This window comes from Eleutherodactylus coqui, chromosome 1, assembly GCF_035609145.1.
Source record: "Eleutherodactylus coqui strain aEleCoq1 chromosome 1, aEleCoq1.hap1, whole genome shotgun sequence".
In the NCBI taxonomy this organism is placed as follows: domain Eukaryota; kingdom Metazoa; phylum Chordata; class Amphibia; order Anura; family Eleutherodactylidae; genus Eleutherodactylus; species Eleutherodactylus coqui.
The window spans coordinates 129,790,363-129,812,956 of NC_089837.1; the positions used below are offsets into that span (position 1 = coordinate 129,790,363).

The window sequence follows — 22,594 nt, forward strand, 5'->3', positions numbered from 1 at the left end:
CCTGCCTTCTCATTCCCTCCTACTGCTCCTGGGGGAACGTCAACTGCACTCCGCTGATAGAGCTTGGGGGAGGGACAACTGAATGACTCCAACAGCAGCCAAGTGCCTTGATTGGGACAAAGGTGAGTCCCCTATTTATGTCATCCTTCTACTGCCACTGGCAAGAAAAGAGTGGGCATAGACAGCATTGAGCTGGCCAATGTTAGGTCTCTGGCCACCAGGCTGAGGTGTGGCATTCAAGTCAAGCAGTCGTGGGCCATTCCAGCCTGCCCCTGAATGAGAAGGTAGGGGGGCCTCCAGCGTCCCAAATCCGGGAATGTCCTTCAGAATCCAGGACAGTTGGGAGACCTGTCTTTTTGTTTGGTATGAGAAGCACATGTACAGTATGAATGCACATTTATGACTGTTTGTAAATCTGAAAATTCCTCAAATTATTTAAAGACAGGTTGTCTCCAGAGTTTTTGTCTATGTTATTGTGGGAACAAATATGCTATAACTTATCTTTAACCCTTTAAAGGATGCAACCTAGTTTAGTACTTAACCCCTTCCCTCCCCATGACGTAAGGGTACGTCATGGGAGCGGGGTACTTCCCGCAAAATGACGTACCCTTACGTCATAGGGATAGCGCGAGATCATGACAGCTGGCCTCGTGCTGCAGCAGCGGGGGTGCATCGGAGATGCGCCCCCCCTGCTAACCCCTTCCCTTCTGCGATCTATGTAGATCGCGGCATGCGAAGGGTTCACAGAGAAAGCATGCTCCCTCTGTGAAGTTGCTGGGTTCTTGCAATTTAATCGCAGAGAGCCCGGCCTGTTGCCATGGCAACAGGATGCCAGCTACCGGCGTCCTGTGTTGCCAGAGCCTATGATCGATGTATAAGCGATAAGGCATGGCAGGACAGAACTCCTGCCATGCCTTATCACAGCGATCATCAGTGCTGTGCTTTAAGTCCCCCAGAGGGACATAAATGGTGTAAAAAAAATAAATAATAAAAATGTAAAAAAGAGAAAAATGTAAAAAGAAAAGGAAAAAAAACCCTTTTTTTATGCTTTTTCTCATATTAGCATAAAAAAGGTAAAAAAAAGTAAAATGGCACATATTTGGTATCAACGCATCCGTAACGACGTACAATAAGTTGAATACGCTTTTTATTCTGCACGGCAAAAAGCGTAAAAAAAACGCAAAAAAACTAAGGCAAAATGCAAATTTTTAGCATTTTGCTTCCCAAAAAATGCAATAAAAACTACAGCTCGCAAAAAATAAGCCCTCACAGAGCTCCGTACATAGAAAAATAAAAAAGTTACAGGAATTTGAATGCAGTGATTTAGAAAAAAAATGAATTTTGGTATTGTTGTAACCGTACCGACCCGCAGAAAAAATGTATTGTGTCATTTATGCTGCATGATTAACACTGTAAAAAAAAAAGCAAAATCTATTGCAGAATAGATGTGTTTTCTCTTCCTGTTATCATAAAAAAAATAAAAGTTTTACAATACAGTCAATGTACCCAAAAATGGCACCATCAAAAACTACAGTTCACCACGCAAAAAACAAGCCCTTATATAGCCGCGTCGACGGAAAAGTTATGGCTTTTGAAAAATGGAGATGAAAATCTGCCAAAAAGCGTTGCATCCTTAAGCCCAAAATAGGCCATGTCCTTAAGGGGTTAAAAGAAGCAATTATTTTTTGAAGAGCATTTGCCATGCAGGATAGAAAGTGTGTTCAGTTCATTGTCATTATGGATGTGGCTACATCAAGCATGTATTTTTTTTATTCTTTTTTTTTTCAAAAAAAAGTAAAGCTGTACAAAGTTTTTTTCTTTTAGTTATTTATTTACTTGGATATGTTTTTTATTTGTTCCCTTTTTGATGTTCCTGTAGGTGACTTGAACCTGCGATCTTATGATAACTCAGATAATACACTCTAATACTTCTGTACTGCAGTGTATTATCTCTTGTGTTGCCTATAACAAGCCATGGCAAAGCTGGAAGTCATTGTCTAGTGTCAACCCATCAGCTCTTTGTGATTGGATGTCAGAGGGCTGATGACATTAGAAGGAGAGCTCACTCACTCTGTTAACTACTTACATGCCATGATCAACATTGCTGAGCCGGCACTATAATACATGCCGTATATGTATGATATTTCTCTTGAATCCCTTCCCCCCATGATCTTAAAGGGGTTGTCCCGCGGCAGCAAGTGGGTCTATACACTTCTGTATGGCCATAATAATGCACTTTGTAATGTACATTGTGCATTAATTATGAGCCATACAGAAGTTATAAAAAGTTTTATACTTACCTGCTCCGTTGCTGGCGTCCTCGTCTCCATGGTGCCGACTAATTTTCGGCCTCCGATGGCCAAATTAGCCGCGCTTGCGCAGTCCGGGTCTTCTCCTGTCTTCTATGGGGCCGCTCGTGTAGAATGCCGGCTCCGTGTAGCTCCGCCCCGTCACGTGCCGATTCCAGCCAATCAGGAGGCTGGAATCGGCAATGGACCGCACAGAAGCCCTGCCGTCCACGGAGACAGAGGATCCCGGCGGCCATCTTCAGCAGGTAAGTATGAAGACGCCGGACCGCCGGGATGCAGGTAAGCGCTGTGCGGGTTGTTTTTTTAACCCCTGCATCGGGGTTGTCTCGCGCCGAACGGGGGGGGGGGTTAAAAAAAAACAAAAACCCGTTTCGGCGCGGGACAACCCCTTTAAGTTACAGTGGCCATACACTAGCTATTTCTCCCAATCTCCACATACACATGCTTGCTTGGTTCAGTTGAGTGAGCATATGTTCTCAACTGGGGGTTAGAGGAGTAAGGTTTTGGCAGACACCTCTGTAGGGGACTTATGTCTCTTGAGAATGAAAAGATCAGGCACGTTAAAGTCAACATGCCTGATCATTTTATTCCATAGCATTTGTTTAATGAACATTGACCAATCCTCTAATACACATTAGGTGGTTGTCTGGCATTGCTGAAATCAGCTGGTTTGGCCAAACTTAGTCTCTTGTGAATGGCAACCTTTAGTCTCAGGCTTAACAGTTCATGACAGTAAATATATGGCTAATCCATCTAACTATAATATGGCTGTGTTAATGAGCTGAAACTCAATTGATTGCCAAGTCTACATAGTACCATAACTTTTTCCTGTGGCACTGCTGATGAATCTAGTCTGTTCATGCTTCAGTTCCTCACCAAAATGGGTAAATGTTCACAAGTGTCATAGCCCATGAATACTGGGTTACTTTTATACTATCTAAAATAAAACATACTGACATCATTTTCATATGTCTCTATTGTATGGTGTTAAATGGTCATTATGGTAATGCAACAGAGACCTTGTGGAAGACAGAACACCTGCTCAGCAGCAAAAAAGTCCCTTCTACCTATTTATCAAGTTGGCAAGCATTCAGAATACTTTTCATCTTCCTCTGTTGGTAAATGTGAACATTTTAAAAGGCTACAGCGTGAAAACACCTTCTGTCCACATGAACTCTCTTATAGCAGTAAGGAGCTCGACTAATCAGCTTATGTGTGTACACCGGCACAGCTAGCTTCATAAATCTAGCTGCAATTGAGTATTAATCAATACTTCATGTTCAATGGTGCAAAACTGAAATTAGTATAGATTTTGTGACTGCTACACATTTAAATTCTTCAAACATTTACTGCATGTTGTTGTAGTTTTCTTATTACAGCCTCGATAAATAATGTCTCTTCATGTATAAATGAAGGATGTCATCTCAAGGAATGTCAGAAGTTATTTGCTTATGAGATGATCTCTGCCCTGTGGTTACTGAGCTCTGATGAAGCGGGAGATATGAGCAGTGTGCCATAGGTAGCTGAGTCAAAATCAGCAATAAATGATCCATTGTGTGTATGCCATCAAAGTAAAAGTATCACATCGGGATCTCTGATTACTAACAAGTCACTCTATCACTCTATCATGGACACATACCCTATATTATTAGGGGCCATTGTTTAAAAAGAAAATGGGCACTGATATGGGGAAATATATATTTTATTGGTGTTGTATGCCTTCAATCAGTTCCCCATATGCCCTACAAAATTCAGAAATAGGCTGTAGGGGAAGCTGGCTAGATGGGCTTATGAGATGCTATAGTTCTTTCTCTCCTACCGGGTGTTGAGTCACATCGTGATCAGACCTAAGGGCCCTGTTGCAGGGGTGTCACAGAGCCATCTGTGATGCTGAAAGGTAATCACTACAGTTCCACTTGATTCTCTGTTTTATATAACTAGTAACTTGCCGTCGGTCAACAGGACCAATTGGGTCAGTAGATGGTGGGTGATTGTTTGATGAGAACCAGGAGGAAAATAGCAGCTGATTAGCTTTCCGTGTCTGCATGAATACTGATCTTTTCCGATAGACCTCCTTATAGTCCATGGAGCAGGTATTGCTCACTGCAGGCCGGAGCTCCAAATAATATGTCTTCCAACTTGGCTCAGTAGAGCCTAAACTACGCCGGAAACATGGCACGAGCCTTACATTTGACTCCAGTTCCAGGATCACCAGGATATTAGTAAACAGGAACAATAAAAGTAATGCAGGGAAACTCCATTACACAGACGCCCAACTTTTCATAGCTTGTTTTAGACAAGGCCGCGCAAAATTAGAAACACGTTCTTGAAACAGAACTGCTGTAGCTCACTTTGAAACAATGTAGTTAATTACCATAATGGGATATTGAGTGCAAATTGTTCCATTGTATCCTAGGTGCCATCTATACTTCTAAAAGTCTTAGGGTGCATTTAGACACAAAGATGGTCGCTCAAAAGACGGTTTCTGAGCGATCATTTTGCATAAAACTACTACTTGGTACTAATTCCTTTTAGTACCAATTAATAGTGTGTGAGCTGTTCTCTGAATAAATTCCCTTTGTTCTTCCACAGGGCTGACAGCTGAGACAATCTAATCAGCTGTTATCAGCTCTCCGCGGGCAGGAAACAGCGTGTGGTCTTTCCTAACAGCTGTTCTGCCGAACGATGGATTTCATGCCAAACTGACCATAGTTCGGCAGAAAAGTAAAAGATGGGCACATTTAAATGCAACGATTATCGCTCAAAAGATGGCTTTTGAGCGATAATCGTTGTCTAAATGGACCTTTAGTGTATAGCACATACCTAAAGGCCCTTTTACACGTAAAAATTATAGCTCAAAATTCGTTCAAACAATTGAAAGTGAGCGATGGTTTAGCTTTTAAAGATGAGAGTTTAAACCTAACGATTATCGCTATAAATGGACGTTGCGCCTGGGCATTTCAGTGTGTCGCTTGGTAGCGTTTACATGTAAAGATAAGTGTAAGATAGTTTGATAGGAGGGCATATGCATTAGTGAAGGAAAAAAAATCAGCAAGTTTGGATTGGCCTTTGAACGTAGGTCTAGTTAGGTGATAATTTGAGTAGAAAAAAAAAACAAGCGGTTTTGTGAATTGACATTTGAAAGAATCTCTAAGTGTCTGGTTTGTTAATACTTGAAATAAAAAAACAAGGGCTCGTATAGGCGTTCTCTGCATTGGCATTACGAAAGAATCAGTAGGTGGTAGGTTTATGCTGAAAAAAAGCGACTTTGTGAATTGACCTTTAAAAGAATCTCTAGGTGTCAAGTTCACAAATCTTTTTTTGTCGAAAGAAGTAGTGAAATCTTCTGGCGCCCAAAGATAAATCCTCGATGTAGATGCCGTGACCTTTGCATGCGAAGTAAAAGATGGCGAATGTGTTTTTAATCCTCTTTGTAGCTGCTGCGGTGCGCATCATAGCAGCCGATGATTTACCAGCCAATGGTTGAGCACTAGGAGGGCATTTAAAAAAGTTGCTTTGTTCGCCCGCCAGCTGCTTGCTCTGCATTTTTAGACGCAAGAAAGTACGCCCCGCCAAACGATAACCCCTCCCCACAAATCACTGAACGGCAGAACCATTGTCCTTTAAATCAAGCAAAAAGCGAACTGCCAAGCGATGGATTTTATATGAACTAAAGGTCAACGATGAACAAAAATTGAACGAAAAATGCACGACTGCTTGCATTTATGCGTATCGATTATCACTCACTTTCGATTGTCTGAACGAATTTTGAGTGAAAATCGTTGCGTGTAAAAGGGCCTTAAGAAGGACGAGATATTGAAGGGGTTTTCCAGTTTTATATAGAGATCACACTTTGCATTATTAAAAATTCTGCAGCTTTCTAATAGACTTTGTGGAGAATTTATTGATGTGCTATGCTTTTGATGGTTAATGCTTATTACAGATAGTTGTGCCAGAATTGTGGAAGATAATGTATGCTAAATGTATGATGATTATACTTAACGGTGTATTTCAGTGTATGTAATAGTTTCTGTTGTGGCCGATGCGGATGTATTTGTGTGACATTGAACCCAGATGTAAGGGGGGTGAGCCATGCCCAGCATTCCTCTTACTACAGCGGTCTTGCAGCTCCACAGTAAACTCTGGATGGAGCTCTAAAAAGAAGAATTAGATTTGGCCAAAAGAGGGAGCTCTAATACAAGCACAGAATATTGCAAATGAAAAGGTCTCTGACTGGCCGTCCAGCCACATGTGACAGTCTAGAGGAGGCCCAGCAGCCGTTTTGTGGAAAACCCTATAAAAGGGGTAACTTTTGCCCTTTTGTGTGTTACACAGTAGAGCTCAGAGCATCAGCAGCAACTGAGACACAGGGAGAGCAGCAGAGACCTGTGAAGTGGTGTAGGCCGTGCAAAAGGGAACAGCAGCTGCAGCAGCCTTTACCCCATGCTGGGTGAATGACTAGATGGTTCTAATTATATTGAGGTGTCCCAGGACTGTGATGGGAAGAGATATAGACCTGACCAGTACAGAGGGAAGCTGCGCTGAAGTCTGGAAACCGGACAGAGCTGTTGGTGATATGTCAATAACTGAGAGAAACTGCTACTAGAGAGGTGGCAGATGGACCTATGAGGCTGCAGCAAGGCAAACCGGACTGAGGCGTACCCCCCACCAACCATGAGTGAGTGGGGTCGCCATGTATCAGTATGCACACCAAAAAGATACTTTATTTGGATGGTTCGCAGGCCTGTGATGGAGGTGTGAATGCTATGAGCCTAAAACATATATATATATATATATATATATATATATATATTTCATCCTGTCTCCTATGAATATCTTTGATCACATATTTAATTCTGTCTCCTATGAACATCTTTGATATACGCTTGTACATTCATGTGTTGTTTGCACGACAAGCTTGCATTGTTACAGGGATTAGAAATCGAGAATAGTGCTTAGCAAAAGTATATATCTTACATTCTTCCTTATCTTCTGTTACACTGTTCAAAGGTCAATGTGCAATAGTGTCCAGGAAAGACCATGCCTTAAAGGGGTTTTCCCGCGAAAGCAAGTGGGGGTATACACTTCTGTATGGCCATATTAATGCACTTTGTAATGTACATTGTGCATTAATTATGAGCCATACAGAAGTTATTCACTTACCTGTTCCGTTGCTAGCGTCCCCGTCTCCATCGTGCCGTCTAATTTCAGCGTCTAATCGCCCGATTAGACGCGCTTGCGCAGTCCGGTCTTCTCCCTTCTGAATGGGGCCGCTCGTGCCGGAGAGCTGCTCCTCGTAGCTCCGCCCCATCACGTGTGCCGATTCCAGCCAATCAGGAGGCTGGAATCGGCAATGGAACGCACAGAGCCCACGGTGCACCATGGGAGAAGACCTGCGGTCCACCGTGGGTGAAGATCCCGGCGGCCATCTTCGCAAGGTAAGTAAGAAGTCACCGCGGGGATTCAGGTAAGCACTATCCGTTTTTTTTTTTAAACCCCTGCATCGGGTTTGTCTCGCGCCGAACGGGGGGGGGGCTATTGAAAAAAAAAAAAAAACGTTTCAGACAACCCCTTTAATGTTTAACTGTTATCTATGTAAAAGCACATGACTGGATGAAATGTACACTTATTGACAATAGACCACTCGCCTTTAGAAATACTATATAAAGAAAGATGTTTTGTAATAAAGGTAGATTGCTTTAGGACACGGTCATGATGTCTGTGTCTATTGCTTTCTCATGGCGGCCGCCATAACCACCTCTGATTTGGAGCCTCACAGCATATTGACGGAACGATTGAATTTCCCTAACAGAGGGATGGAAGGTGATAAAGAACTAAGACATTTAGGAGTAACCCCGGATTAATGGTGCACAGTTGGTAGCATGCGATAAAGTGCTAATATTGTTATAGTTAGTAGCATGAGGTAAAAAGAGTAAAGAAATAGTTGATGTAACATGTTCATGATGCATGTATGGCGTGGCAATCCACCTAACCAATTGAGAGAAGTATAATGTAATTAGCAGTCCTTGAGGTAAATTGTGGCATCTAGGATGCATGGCGTATTGGTTGTAGGTACGCAGCTCCTACGAAGCAGAGAAAGGTCTGAACTATGTCAAGCAGATTTGATAGAGGCTAATGACCAGTGAGTAACTTCTGGGAGACCTGCTGCCATCAGAGTTCCAATGCCATTTGTCGGAATACTACAGGTTATACATGGGAGCGATTTTAGAACGAGTTACTATGAAATGCTTACATAGTCAGTATTCTCCTATGGAGGGAAAAACAAAATATTCGTTAAGTAAAGTTTGCTGTTTTAAAAAAAAAAAAACACATGCTGCCTCTGCCCCTTCTGTCACCACCGCCCCATAATACCATCTACCTGTTACACAGGCAATTGGAAAATGCTCCGCACCAGGTCCCAGTGCTGGCAAAGTCCTGTCAGAGAGTATGTTGTACCCTGTGGTGCTGTGAGAGGTGTAAATAGTGGGGTGTAACATGCCCGTTGGGGTTATCATAGTTTGTGTGTAAATGCTGCAAATTGTGCGACTTGGCAAATATTCCTCAAGAGGAAACAGACCGCCAAACATGCGTTGGGATGCTGACAATTGGACTGGGCATACATTTCATGATGGGAGAACTATATTTTTAGGATCTGTGTTTTATTTATCTAATGTTGTACTGGGCACTCTACTTAACAGAGCAGCTACAGTATTTACACAATCCTTTGCTATGTAAATGGAACTTCAATTAGGTTTGTGCAATAGATGATAATTTAAAATAACCCTCCTGTTTCGGGGCAAAATTATGGCCAAGATTGAAGGAGGATAGGGGTGTATTACTTGCAATGGTTCTTCTTTACCATCCTTCCAATATGCCATTTCAGGTCTTGTTTTCAGCCACCTAAGACAGCGGCATAATCTTCAGACTAATCAATTCCCACAGTCTATTGGTAATGTTAGACTACAAATGCACTATACGTACTCTTCGATTGTCCAGGGTTGCTCATGAGATCAGCAGTCACCAACCAGAGCAGTGCACAGTGCACATTAGGTAGTTAGAAAATTGCCACAGCCAATTTAGATGGCCGAGAACAGGGCTTAAAACAAACGAATGGGAGGGGTAGCAGAAAAGAACAACTGCAGGTAACATTCCCTCCTCCCCTCCCTGTACCGGGTGACAATTTCGTCCCATAAGCAGAGGGTTGCTTTAAGGGAATATCTGCAGTGGTTTGCACAGTCTGCGGATATATAGATTGCACTTTATATAGCATTATATAATATGTATACATTTTGGTTACCTCCTTATTACATCTTATTTAAATCATGCTTTTATTTTCTGTGCCAATGATTGTTGTTGGATCAAAATTGATACCTGATTATGAATTTTCTTTTTAATTGTGTTGTTTAACAAAGTATGTTATTTTTTTAATAAATAATATAGTGCAAATGTGTTTAATGTGCAATGAATATGGAGTTGCTACTGACATGGTAACATAGTATGTAAGACCGAAAAAAGACATATGTCCATTCAGTTCAGTTTATTACCCCCCAAATGTTGATCCAGAGGAGGGCAAAACGAAAACATTGAGGTAGAAGACAATTTACCCCACATGACTTATGTGTTTATACAAAATTGGGAAGTACTACAGTATATGGAAAACACACCATGTATCTAACGTAATTAAGAGACTGTGTTACTAAAGAAGTCTGCACCATAACCAAGTGATTGCACATCTGAGAAGTGTAATAATTTGCAATTGGCCTATTTTGTGCAAAAGACTGTAACTTGTCCCTGTGAAAGTTGGTCAGCTGCTACAAAGGTGCTACAGTTTTGTGGACTCTACATTGAATTCAAGTGATAGTACCACTGATTCCCATAAAGTGACTGTATCACTGAAATGGCCTGCATTGATTTCTATGGGAGTGCATGCACACAGTGTCCAGCTTTGAGTCCACTACACAGTCCATGTGCTGACTTTTGGGGGTGACAGCACAGAAATGGGCAGTTGGGTACGTATAAGAAATACCTCCCTAAACTCCAGGGAACCTGCCCTTTGGGCACGATAACTTAGCTTATGGAGCTCATAGCTGCTGACAAATTCCTTTTGTCATTAATTTTCTTACAAACCTTATACACAGCACATCTGACTCACAGCATGCAAATGATTAACATATAGCTTTACTGATTGAGGGCTCTTTCACACGAGCATCCTTTTGACACAATATAGGCAAGCCAAAAAACATGGCTATTAGAACCAATGGTTTCCTATGGAAACATTCAGACTAAGGAATTCTAGTTGCGCACAAAAAGCGCTTTGCCCAAAAAAAGGACCTCAATGACTGAAATTTAGCAACTCTAAATCCCTGCTGGGATTTCTCCAGCCCAGCACTTAGATCACCATAGCGCCCTATAGTATGGACAACACAATAGGACCTGATCTATTTTTAGTGTACCGGGAGCAGGAGTTTCCATAGACTCCTATGGGAGACTATGTGAGCTGGCCGAAAAAGAGAGAATGAGGAATTTCCTGTAGTAGGGAAGCATTATATATTTAAGCCCTTCCTGACAATTCATCCCGCGATCGCCGGCAGCCCATTGCTTTCAATGGAGCCGGCTGTATTGCCGGCTCCATTGAATTCAATGGTCAGTGCTCGTTTAATCGAGACGAGTACCACGTGGTGCTCGTCTCGAGTAACGAGCATCTCAAGCATCCTAATACTCGAACGAGCATCAAGCTCGGACGAGTATGCTCGCTCATCTGTAGTGTTATTTTAAGTATCAAATTTCTGTGTGTGAACATTTGTACTCTGCATTTGTATGTTATAATTGTGTGCCATCCAAACCAGTTTCATTTTAGCCTGATGAAGGGTTGATAAGAAAGAACCCGAAAGCTTGCTGTAACAACATGTATTTTTGTTAGCTATTAAAAGGTATCATATCTACAAGATTACATGGTTTCTCTTACTGAGAACAATCACGCTTCCTTCCAGAAACGGCATCACTCTTGTCCACGGGCTGTGTGGTACTTCAGCTTAGGATCATTTGTATGAATAGTCAATGGAAAGAAGTGGGGCTGTTCTTCTAAGAAAGCAGCTATGTTTTTCTACAAGCTAAGGCAGGCTTAAGGAGCCAGTCAGATCACTAACCGAGCCAGTTTGCTTATTTTTAGTAGCTAGCAGTAAGACTTTTAATAGACAGCAACCCACAAAGTTATGTTATGGCAGTAAATTTGTGGGTGCATTTGCTACCTGACTGCAGAGATTTCTCCAACCCTGGAATTAGATCACCATAGCCCCCTATAACACCCTGCTTCCTTTAAAAAAATGACCTACCCTGAAAAAAAGCCCTGCCCTGATTTTTTTGGATTTTTGGGGAAGCTCAGAATATAAGCCCTACCCTGAAAATAAGCATTAAAAAAAGGAATATATTTCCTAGCAGGCTTGGTCCAGATCCCTCCAGCTTCTCTCTGGAGCTCCAACGTGCTTCTTGCAGTCCTCAGCCGCCCATAGAAAATTACTTCCTTGTTACGAGATTTATAAATCCCGCCTCCAGGAAGCGATGGCTCTAATTGGTTCTCAAGCGATGCTCAGCAATCAATGCAGCACTTGATGAACCAATGCAATGGCTGTAATTGGTTTATTGAGCGCTGCATTGATTGGTTCTTCGACCGCTGCTCAGCCAATCACAGCCATCGTGTTGTGGAAGCGGGATTTATGAATTGTCCAATCAATGCTACGACTCAGCCAGTTCATAAATCCTGTCTCCACAATGCGATGGCTGTGATTGGTACTTCGACCACTGCTCAGCCAATCAATGCAGTGCTCAATGAACTAATCACAGTCATCACATTAGTTCTCGAGTGCTGCTCAGCCAATCAAAGCAGCGCTTGATGAACTAATAAGAGCCATCGCTTCCTGGAGGCGGGATTTATGAATCCCGTAACCAAGAAGTGATCTTCTGTGGGTGGCGGACGACTGCAAGAAGTGTGTCCGAGCTCCGGAGAACAGTGGGAGGGACCTGGACTGATCCTGTTAGGTAAGTATAAGGCCACCCCCCCCCTCCCCCCCCCCCAAAAAAAAAAACTTGCACCTCTTTTGGGGAAAAAAATTATATAAGACAGTGTTTTATTTTTGGGAAAACACTGTATGAACAACAAAATGCAGCTTCATTATGTCTGAAATTGGCCAAAGACTCAGCTGTATTTATAGCACAATTCCATTTTTTAAACTAGATGTTTTCCAACCAGCATTAGCCTGAGGTTATGAGAACACAGTGGAAGATTAAGAACCCACCTGAATTGTTGCATGGGCTCTGGTGTTCATTGATGGATGATTACTATCAAGAACTCAAAGGAAAAAAGGAAATGCAAATGATAATGAAAAATAATTTAGGACGTTATCCTTCCTCTTTAAGCAAAAATTGCGCCGTATAAAGCAAAAGCAATATTTTCCTCTCATTTTACTTCATTAAAACCAACAAAATATTCATGCCTCAAGCTTTCCGGAGTTCAAAAAGGCAGCATTTATCTTTCTCTGGCTGCCAGTCATATCCCATTGTCACTCAGATGTTCTGAAGGGACTGAGAATATCTTGATGTATGCAGACATTTTAATATGAAAAGAATAATTTGAATGGTGCGAGGCAAAATCCACTTGTCAGACGTCTGTGTTTTTGAATCCTTTTCCAGCTCTTTATTGTAGCACAAACGGATTAGCCACAAAGAGTAAGGTTAAGGAGCAATTATAGGAATACTAATCTAAATGAATATATCTGTCCTAATTTTATAGATAACGCTATGTTTAACTCATTCATTCTGTTGTGGCACTGAATGGGTTATTTAGCAAGTGAAGACAAAGAAACAAATTAGCTATTGACAAGGTCAGTCCTGGGAAATAATCAACATTGATATGTATCTCCACTTGTCTTTCTATCTCTAGCTGTCTGTCAAACGTATTGGCAGGCAGTTCAAGTTTCCATATATTTCTCAGTACGCAGTTTTTTCTGCATGCTTAAAATGTATACATTGCTTCTCAAATCTAAAATAAAGGTCACTTCTCAGACTGAAATTTACATGAAATGCTAATGAACATACACTAGACATTCATCTTTTTCTCTTCTTCCAGGAAGAAGTCGAAAGGCTTCAGCACTCGTTTGAACAAATCCATGATGGGGCCTGTTTTGTAGAAAGGTAAACTGACCATCTAATTTTGTAATAGAACAGTAAGCCTGGTTCAGACATATGCATTATATACTCTCCTCCTAGTTGTTGTTTTCTAGTCCGCGCCTCCCAAGAGCTATAACCTTTTAATATTTCCATGGGACCTTGTTATTTGATGGACGAGTTATGTTTTTTAATGATACCATTGAAGGTACCATATAATGTATTGAAAAGCTCTTAAAAAAGCTTTTTTGCTCATTTCTAATACCCTTAAATTGTATTTCTCCATCAATTGGAATTTGTCACGACTTGTTGGGATGCACTGCAATGTTTATTGGTGCCATTTTCAGGTGCATAGGACTTTTGATCACTTTTGTATTATATTTTTTGAGAGACAGGATGACTAAAAAAAGTACAATTTTGACAATGTTAAAAGTTCAGACTCTATTTATATGTTTGACGCAACCAAAATAAAGACTGGAGAGAGGAAAGGGAAGAAGGAATTGGATGGGCATACACGCAGGACCCCAACAACGACATAAACTGAATGTGTGTGCAGACATCCAAGAATGACTGACAAACACCAAAGCACTTACAAAGAACACAAGACACATCAGACGATGGAATAACTAATAAATATGAGGTATTAGTTAGTGCTTTGGCCAAAGTAAGGAAGCTTACAAACCCTCATCAAGGGTCCTCGTTGTCTTGTGAGTCCCTACTCTAACCAGACATCCTAAACCCCAGGATTCGGCCTAAAAGCAGGGTAATCGTTCCAATAGGGACGGCCGATGGAATAACTAATAAATATGAGGTATTAGTTAGTGCTTTGGCCAAAGTAAGGAGTTTACAAACCCTCATCAAGGGTCCTCGTTGTCTTGTGAGTCCCTATTCTAACCAGACAACCTAAACCCCAGGATTCGGCCTACAAGCAGGGTAATCGTTCCAATAGGGACGGCCCCATGCTTAAGCCTAGGGCTTTGCCCACCCTAGATGGTAACTGTCAGAAATACAAGACAAGGAAAAATAACACAGATACTGAACAGAACAGTTCACAGCTAATGTCTGGTCACCTATGCAGACACTGAACACGTCACTGTTCACACCAACAAATGGATGAGGGAATCCCACCCAGAACTTCATACATGCCAGGAACACCAAAGCGGAACATGCATGATTCCAAGCACCAGGGTACTGAAAGGGAATAAGATAAATGGCAAATGGATATATGACCAGCACCCTCCAGCAAGAGGGTCTGGTATTTATATGCAGCAGACATGTGATGATTGGCTGGCTGGAGAATTCCACCTCATCAGCCAGCCAGATCAACCACACCTGTAGCAATGTACTCCTGAAACCCAACAGAACCACAGGTCCTAGGAGTACAACGTGACAGTTAACAGCAGGGATCACATCAAGCAGACCCCCACCAAATGGACAGTGATGTCATCATTTCAGCAAGTCAAACAAATATGGAGGGGCAGATCTTCCTGCAAAGTCTGAATAAGTCTTGCTGTTTATCACTCTGTGGAAAATTATTTTAACTCTACTAATTTAATATACTTGTTGCCAACTCAGGTTAAAGCATGCTAAAGAATTTTTTGCCATGTAAAACTACAGCTCCCAGTATGTCCTGACAATTGAAGGATATGATGGGAGTTGAATTTACACAAACTAAAATGCTGTAGACTTTACAAGTGAATACAGTACTGATGTGACAAAGTCAGAGGGAGAATACACAATGACACTGAAACTAGACCTTCATGACTCCTTCCAGCTAATTCTTGCATCTGTGAAGTTTGACACCAAGATATTGTGTCAGCTGAAAACAGTGCTAATCACTGTACCCTCTGAAGTAAATAACAATCTACACTGTGCTCCCATTAACAAATAATAATACAACCTACACAAATGAAATAAATTATAATAATGCACAATGTATCGATTGCAGGCACTGGGTCGGAGCCTCAGGTGTAATAGCTGCAGGTCTGGAGAGTAGTCAAGGAAGAGCTTGGAGTCAGCAACAGGAGGTCTCAATTTGCAGTACAGATGGATGAGGCGGGTAGCATAGTCAGAAGTGAAGCTAGAAGTCAGTATCAGGTCTTGTAGAAATAGCGGAAGAACAGGCAAGTGGAGCTTGATCAAATGGTGCTAAGGGGAAGCATAATCATGCACTGAGGGATTGACAGGGACAGGCTTTTATAGGAAGTGCAATCAAAACAGAGGCAGGGTCAGGACCAGGAAGCAGGAATTAGGTAACTGGGATCAGGAAACATGGCTCCCTGACACACCATACTCCAGAAATGAATCATATTATGCAGTGTGACCCCCTGAAATTAATTATAATACACATTGTGCCCTTGATATTAGTGATAATACAATGCCCCCCCCCCAAAAAAAAATATAATAAGTTATAATATGCACAATTGCAATGCGATGTGCTTTTAACATTAGAAAGTCCTATTGACTTTCACGTTAAAATATCACATGATTGGGGGCTTGGCCAAGCAGCCGAGGAGACCGGCCGCATGTAAGGAGAGCTCCCGTTCTAACCGACTCACCAGCCATCCTGTAGCCATCCTGAGGGTCCCCAGACCCAGCTAAACACCATCGGGGGCAAGTGGAGGGGGATCCGAGCCACTTGAAGCATCCCGGGAGCAGCAAAGACGGCGCCGGCAGCGGACCCGCGAGCACAGCAGCCATCTTGGCAGTGACGCCGGACGGCTGCGGACGGGAGGAACAGCCCGGAGAGGGGAGAGACCGTGTCACCTACAGTGCCCTGATACCGCCAGCGACGGAAGCGACATCGGCGGCGGCCCCGCGACCACAGCAGCCAGCTTAGAAGTGGCTCCGGACGCCCACGGACGGGGGAGACAGCCCGGAGAGGGGAGAGACCATGCCACCTGCAGTGCACTGACATCGCCAGCGGCTGAGGCGGCATCGGCAGTGGACCCACGGCACAGCAACCGCCACTGTGAGTGACAACGCCAGACGACTGCGGAGGAGAGAGGCGGCTGAGAAGCGGAGGCAGAACCGCCCGTGATAACAGCAATAACGGAGGTAACGCTGCCGCCGCCATTTTGACAACAGCGCAGACTGGCCATAAGGAGAGATAGCAGCCCAGAACGGCACAGAAAGACCCCCTCAAGAGAGAGAAGGGACACCCGGAGTAACACCGGACAATTGGGGGATAGGTGAGAGAGTGGCTGATCCAAGGCCCCCATATAGCCCTGAGAACGAGACTCGCTCCCCTTCCCGCCATAAACCATAGGGGGAGGGCAGGGGAGGAGGCCACAGGGCATTAGTCACAGAGGTGCAAGACAGAACACACCACTGAGAGATACTCTCTGACGCAAATATACAGCAGCCACCACCAAACAGGAGAGATCACTAATCCCCAGTGAATTTTAAAAAGTACAGTAAGACCCACAGCCACCTGAAAGAGAGCACGAAGCACTGTACATAGCGGCACAGCTACAGTGAAGGCAAACAAATCTCACCAGCAGCACGAATACTGCCAAATTAAGGCCACCATAAACCTTGGGCCGTGGAACACCTGAGAACCCCTCCGTAAAGAGTGCAATACAAACCACTGACACTTATAGGCTCCTTGCAGGGAACCTAACATATTGCCTAACTCAGTTCAAAACAAGAAGCACGGAGTGACCTAACCATGGGCCCCACTAGGCAAAACTCATCCGTCGATAAACTCAAAGCATTCGCAAGGAGAGAAGCTCGCAAAGACCCCAGCCCTGAATCCACCCCAGCCGCTCCAATGGGAACACCAGCGGTAAAAGACAACAGCCCAGTCCCACCTGACGGCACAGTTCAAACTCTGCAACAGCTATCTGAACAGCTCCTAACCGCAATTCAAACATCTACAACCACCCTTACGGGAAAAATTGACGAAGTTAAAATGAATGTAAGCTTACTAAGACAAGACCTTCAAAACCTAAGAGAGCGAGTAACAAGCACCGAAGACAGAATGTCCGCACTAGCTGACACTGCCACCCCAATGTCAACCGCAATACGAGAACTCAGAAAGCTGATTACTGGAGGCAAAAACCAGATGATCTTGAAAATCGCTCGCGGGGAAATAATCTGCGTATAGTGGGTCTACCAGAACGAGCTGAAGGACACAGACCAGAAGAATTCATGGAACGGTGGCTCTGTGAACTCTTGCCCAATGCTGGACTATCACAGGTCTTTGTCATTGAACGAGCCCACCGAGTGCCCATGAAACCGCCTATACCAGGAGCTCCACCCAGACCCTTGCTAGCAAAACTACTCAACTCCCGCGACAGAGACATAATCCTACAAGCTGCCAGAAAAGGAGGCCCACTACGCTATGACAACGCCACAGTATCTATCTTTCCGGATTTCTCAGCGGATCTCCAAAAACAAAGAGCCTCATTCTTTGGAGTTAAAAGAAAGCTTCGCGATCTACAACTCCCGTACTCCATGGTATACCCGGCACAACTGCGAGTGATAGATGGAGATCGCACCCATTTCTTCTCTACACCACCAGAAGCTGAAGAATGGCTGGCCACCAGACGTCGACCAGAGGGACCGTAACGTATACATAATTACTCATTTCTCTCCCTCTAGGTACCGGGACCCCCGTATAGGCACATGAATATATGGCTAGAGCTACTAACCATGCTCCAGGAACTGTAATTCTGATATGCCCCAAACAAACCAGAACCTGAGAGGCGGGACTGAGACTCCCACTTTTGGTTACTACTGTTTGATTACTTCTCCTTTGAAGTAGACATGGGACCTCCCTCCGCCGATGTTCTTGGCTCCCCCCCCCCCCCCTCCCACCCTACCCTACCCCCCCTCCACCTTCTCTTTAACCTGAAGAAACTGAGACTCATTGCCCGCTCGAAAGGTGGACTTTGGAATACCTGGAGAGAAGGAAACTCTCTTCCCACCTAAGAAGACCCTCACAGTTATTATCTGAGGTTAATGTCGGTTACTGCAGTTGTTCTATCGACCCAACAATACCTCAAGTGTAGCCAAAATTGAAGCTATACTATGTAGGTTCCCCCTAATTACTGTTCGCCACGAATACTAATCGAAGTTAGTTCTAATATAAGTTGTTTAAGTTCAAAGTTGGTAGTATACTACCGCAATGTTAACAAATTGTGTGCATCAAGGGCTCCATGAAGATTTGAAAGGCAAAATGAAATACTATTGTATAATGTATGGTAAAAATGTGATGGAATGTCAGGGTGGAACTCCTGACAGTCAAAACGATATAGAGAAATTTATCCGGACCCGGTTGACCTCCTCTAACCTATGGCAGGGGTAGTCTTTGTGTCCTGGAATGTCAGGGGCATGGGATCAGCCAGAAAGCGATCAGCAATAAATTCCCTAGTACGCTCCTGGCGACCACATGTACTATGCCTGCAGGAGACCCACCTCACGCCCGAAACTACAAGAACATTGTCAAAACCGTGGACTCAGTGGTCCGCTCACTCATGTCATACATCCTACTCCAGAGGGGTGTCACTATTAATAGGAAGGTCGCTGAGATAGGAAGTGGAGCAGCTAAAAAGAGACCCAGAAGGCAGATACATCTTTGTGAGAGCCAAAATTAACAATGACCCATACGTCCTTCTGTGCTGCTACAACCCACCACCGGCAACAACAACCATCTTAGCAGATGGCATCTAATTTGCATCATTCTCGCCAGATGCAATGGTCATCTGTATGGGAGACATGAATATGGTAATGGATCCCCTTATGGACAGATTCGGGAGTGGTGCTCGGAGGGAGGGAGACACGAATATGACCCGCCTAGCGTCAATTATCTCGGTGACGGGATGGCTAGACTTGTGGCGCATATTTCCTCCACAACAAAAAGAGTTCACTTGCCACGCAGCCCACGATCATGCACTTAGTCGCATAGACTATATATTTGGGACTCCTTCACTATTTCCCAAAATCGACTCCATAGAGTTCCTTGCTCGAGGGATCTCAAACCACTCACCAATCCATATGACCCTTAAAAATCCAGGCCCGGCCACAATTAAGAGACTAAGAGTGCACCCATTCTGGCTCTTGCTGTTCGGTCCCAATGATCGTATACCGGATCAGATCCGAATATATTACGAGGCACATGAGATACACACAGACGCAATGCTAGTATGGGAGGCATTTAAACCCTATCTCAGAGGTTGCTTTGGATCCTCTATCTCCTTTATCAAAAAAGCCACTGCACGGGAAGGAGAACTCCTAGCAGAGCAATGTCAGCAACTAGAAATGGAATTTGTCGCGGATCCTACAGATACCAAAAGAGATAGATGGCTGCAGACTGGTAGAGACTACTTAATATATCTAAAAGAAAAGGCCCAGAGAAACCACTTCTTTACTAGACAATCCTTTTTTGAACTAAGAAACCAGTCAAGCAAACTACTGGCCTATATGGCGAGACAAGAGACCGCCCCCCCCCCCCCCCCCCTGTCTATATTAAGAATTAAATCAACTGAAGGAATAACGCTTATAGACCTGAAGGAGATCCTAGATAGGTTCCAACAATTTTATGATGACCTCTACCAGTTGCGGACTGACTACCCACCTGCAGAACTGGAGTCTTATCTAGCCAATATAATATTCCCAGAACTACAAGACGTTCATAAATCCTTACTAGACTCTCCCATCACAAAGGGAGAGATTGAGGAGGCAATAAATGACATGGCAAAAAATAAGACTCCGGGCCCAGATGGTCTGCCGGTGGAAGTCTATCTGCAGTATAAAAAGGAAGTGACACCACACTTGCTCTCCCTATATAAATATATATTTGACAAAAACCATCTCCCAAACTCAATGCTAGAAGTCAACATAATCCTTATTTTAAAACCAGATAAAAACCCAGAGAACTGCGGGTCGTATAGACCTATTTCCTTATTAAACACGGATTACAAAATCCTTACTAAAATACTAGCCTCTCGCTTAAACCAAGTCATAAAAGAAATTATACACCCCAATCAATCTGGCTTTATCCCGGGAATGTCCACATCAGACAACATTAGAAGGACGCAGGTAATCACACAGGTGGGAAGGAGGTGGAGGTCGGACTGGGCCTTGGCCTCACTAGATGCAGCCAAGACGTTCAATTCAGTTGAATGGCCATATTTGATGGAGGTCTCATGGAAGTTTGGATTCGGAGACTCAGTCAAGGGGATCTCCAACCTATATAAATCGCCAACGGCCAGGGTAATGGTAAATGGCCTGACCTCCGCCTCCTTCTCACTTCAAAGGGGAACCCGACAGGGCTGCCCACTTTCCCCCCTCCTGTTTGCAATTGCAATAGAGCCTCTGGCCCTGAGGATCCGACAGCACACCTCATACGAGAGTATCCAGATAGGACCCAGAGAAGACAGAATAGGACTATATGCGGACGACATAATACTGTATATGTCGGACCCCAGGGGCACCCTTCCGCTGGCTATTTCGCTAATAGATGAATTTGGGAACTTTTCAGGCTTATGTATAAATTGGCAGAAATCCGCCTTTATGCCTTTAAGACCAGAGAGATGGCAGACGGGGGATGTATTTTGTAAACTACAAGTGACTTCCAAGTTCAAATACCTCGGGGTACACATTACTAGAGATCATACCCAGAGCCTAGATCTAAATATCACCCCCCTATTGACAATCCTACAACAAAAACTAAAAAGCTGGAGCTCCTTGCCACTATCAGTAGCAGGTAGAATAAACCTTATAAAAATGATAATACTCCCCAAGTATTTATATTGCTTGGAGCATGCAGAAATAACCATACCACAAAAGTTTTTCAAAAAAACTAACTCCCTAATAACATCATTTATATGGGGAAATTCTAGAGCTAAACTCCGCATGGACACTCTGCAGCGACCTAAGGAGATGGCAGGAATGACGCTACCAGACCTAAAACTCTATTATTTGGCGGGACAGGTCAGATATATCCGTCATTGGCTAGCGGGCTCTCCTCTCCCAAACTCCGAGCACCATCTGATGTTCTTTCTCTCCGAAGCATCACTTTGGATCCTCCTGGAAAAACCAGGATTACTGACTAAGCAGATGCTACACATACATAGACTTGCAGTTAATGTATGGCAGACGTGCAAGGCACTGACTAAGCAGAACGACACCCCTCTGGAGACCCCCTTATGGGATAATAGAGCATTGCCACATCTGATGAATCTACCGGACAAGCAGTTCTGGATGAACCTGGGAATTAACACACTAGAACACATATACATTGACCAAGTACTGGCTTCCTTTGAACAATTACAGCAACTATACCAAGTCCCAAGAGCGGGCTTCTTTAGATATCTACAACTTAGTAACGCTTTAACGGCGCAATTCCCGGAGCCCAGTCAACCCCTCTCCCAGTACCCATTAATAGGCATACTTCGTACTCAAGGACCCAAAGGCCTGATATCGGTGCTGTACACCCACCTACTACAATCCAAGATCCCCGATACACCAATGGCAGTAGTAGAGAGATGGAGAGAGCTCATTCCCACCCTCACTAATGAAGACTGGGAGACTGCAATGTCCACATACACAGCAGTATCACCAGCCGCAAATAACAAACTAACACAATTATACATTCTCCACCAGTGCTATTTAACACCGACCAGACTCCATAAAATGAACAGAATACCCACTTACCAATGCCATCTGTGTAGAGCACCAAACGCAAATTTTAATCACGTAATATGGAGCTGCCCAGACATTTATACGTATTGGGGAGAAATCACGGAATTCCTAACCCAATTGCTGGGTGTGCCAGTACCACATGATCCAGCAGTGTGCCTACTAGGTATACTAGATGAAGAGCAATGGCAATATCATGACAGAGTATTCCTCACCAAAGTATTATTCTATGCCCGCAAAACAATAGCCCTACGCTGGATGGACAGACACTCTCCGACACTCACAAAATGGCAAAATATCATTAATGCCATTCTGCCATATGAAAAAATAGTCTACAAAAACAGAAAATGCCCTGAAAAATTTAACAAGGTGTGGGAAAGGTGGTGTGGATCAACAAATACAGTATTCACACAAGACTGATTACAAAACCTGATAAGAGCAACTATGCCCAGGAATAATCTGTAAAACAAACAAATGCT

The 22,594-nt window shown here is 43.5% G+C and overlaps 1 protein-coding gene across 1 annotated transcript in view; it reads left to right on the top strand.

Annotated features, from left to right (window-relative positions):
- IQCJ (IQ motif containing J) overlaps nucleotides 1-22,594 on the top strand; it is a 118,421-nt gene that overhangs the window by 71,692 nt on the left and 24,135 nt on the right. Inside the window, exon 2 of the mRNA XM_066602935.1 lies at nucleotides 13,432-13,496. Within this exon, the coding sequence (XP_066459032.1) occupies nucleotides 13,432-13,496 (65 nt within the window). The remainder of the gene's footprint in view (nucleotides 1-13,431; nucleotides 13,497-22,594) is intronic.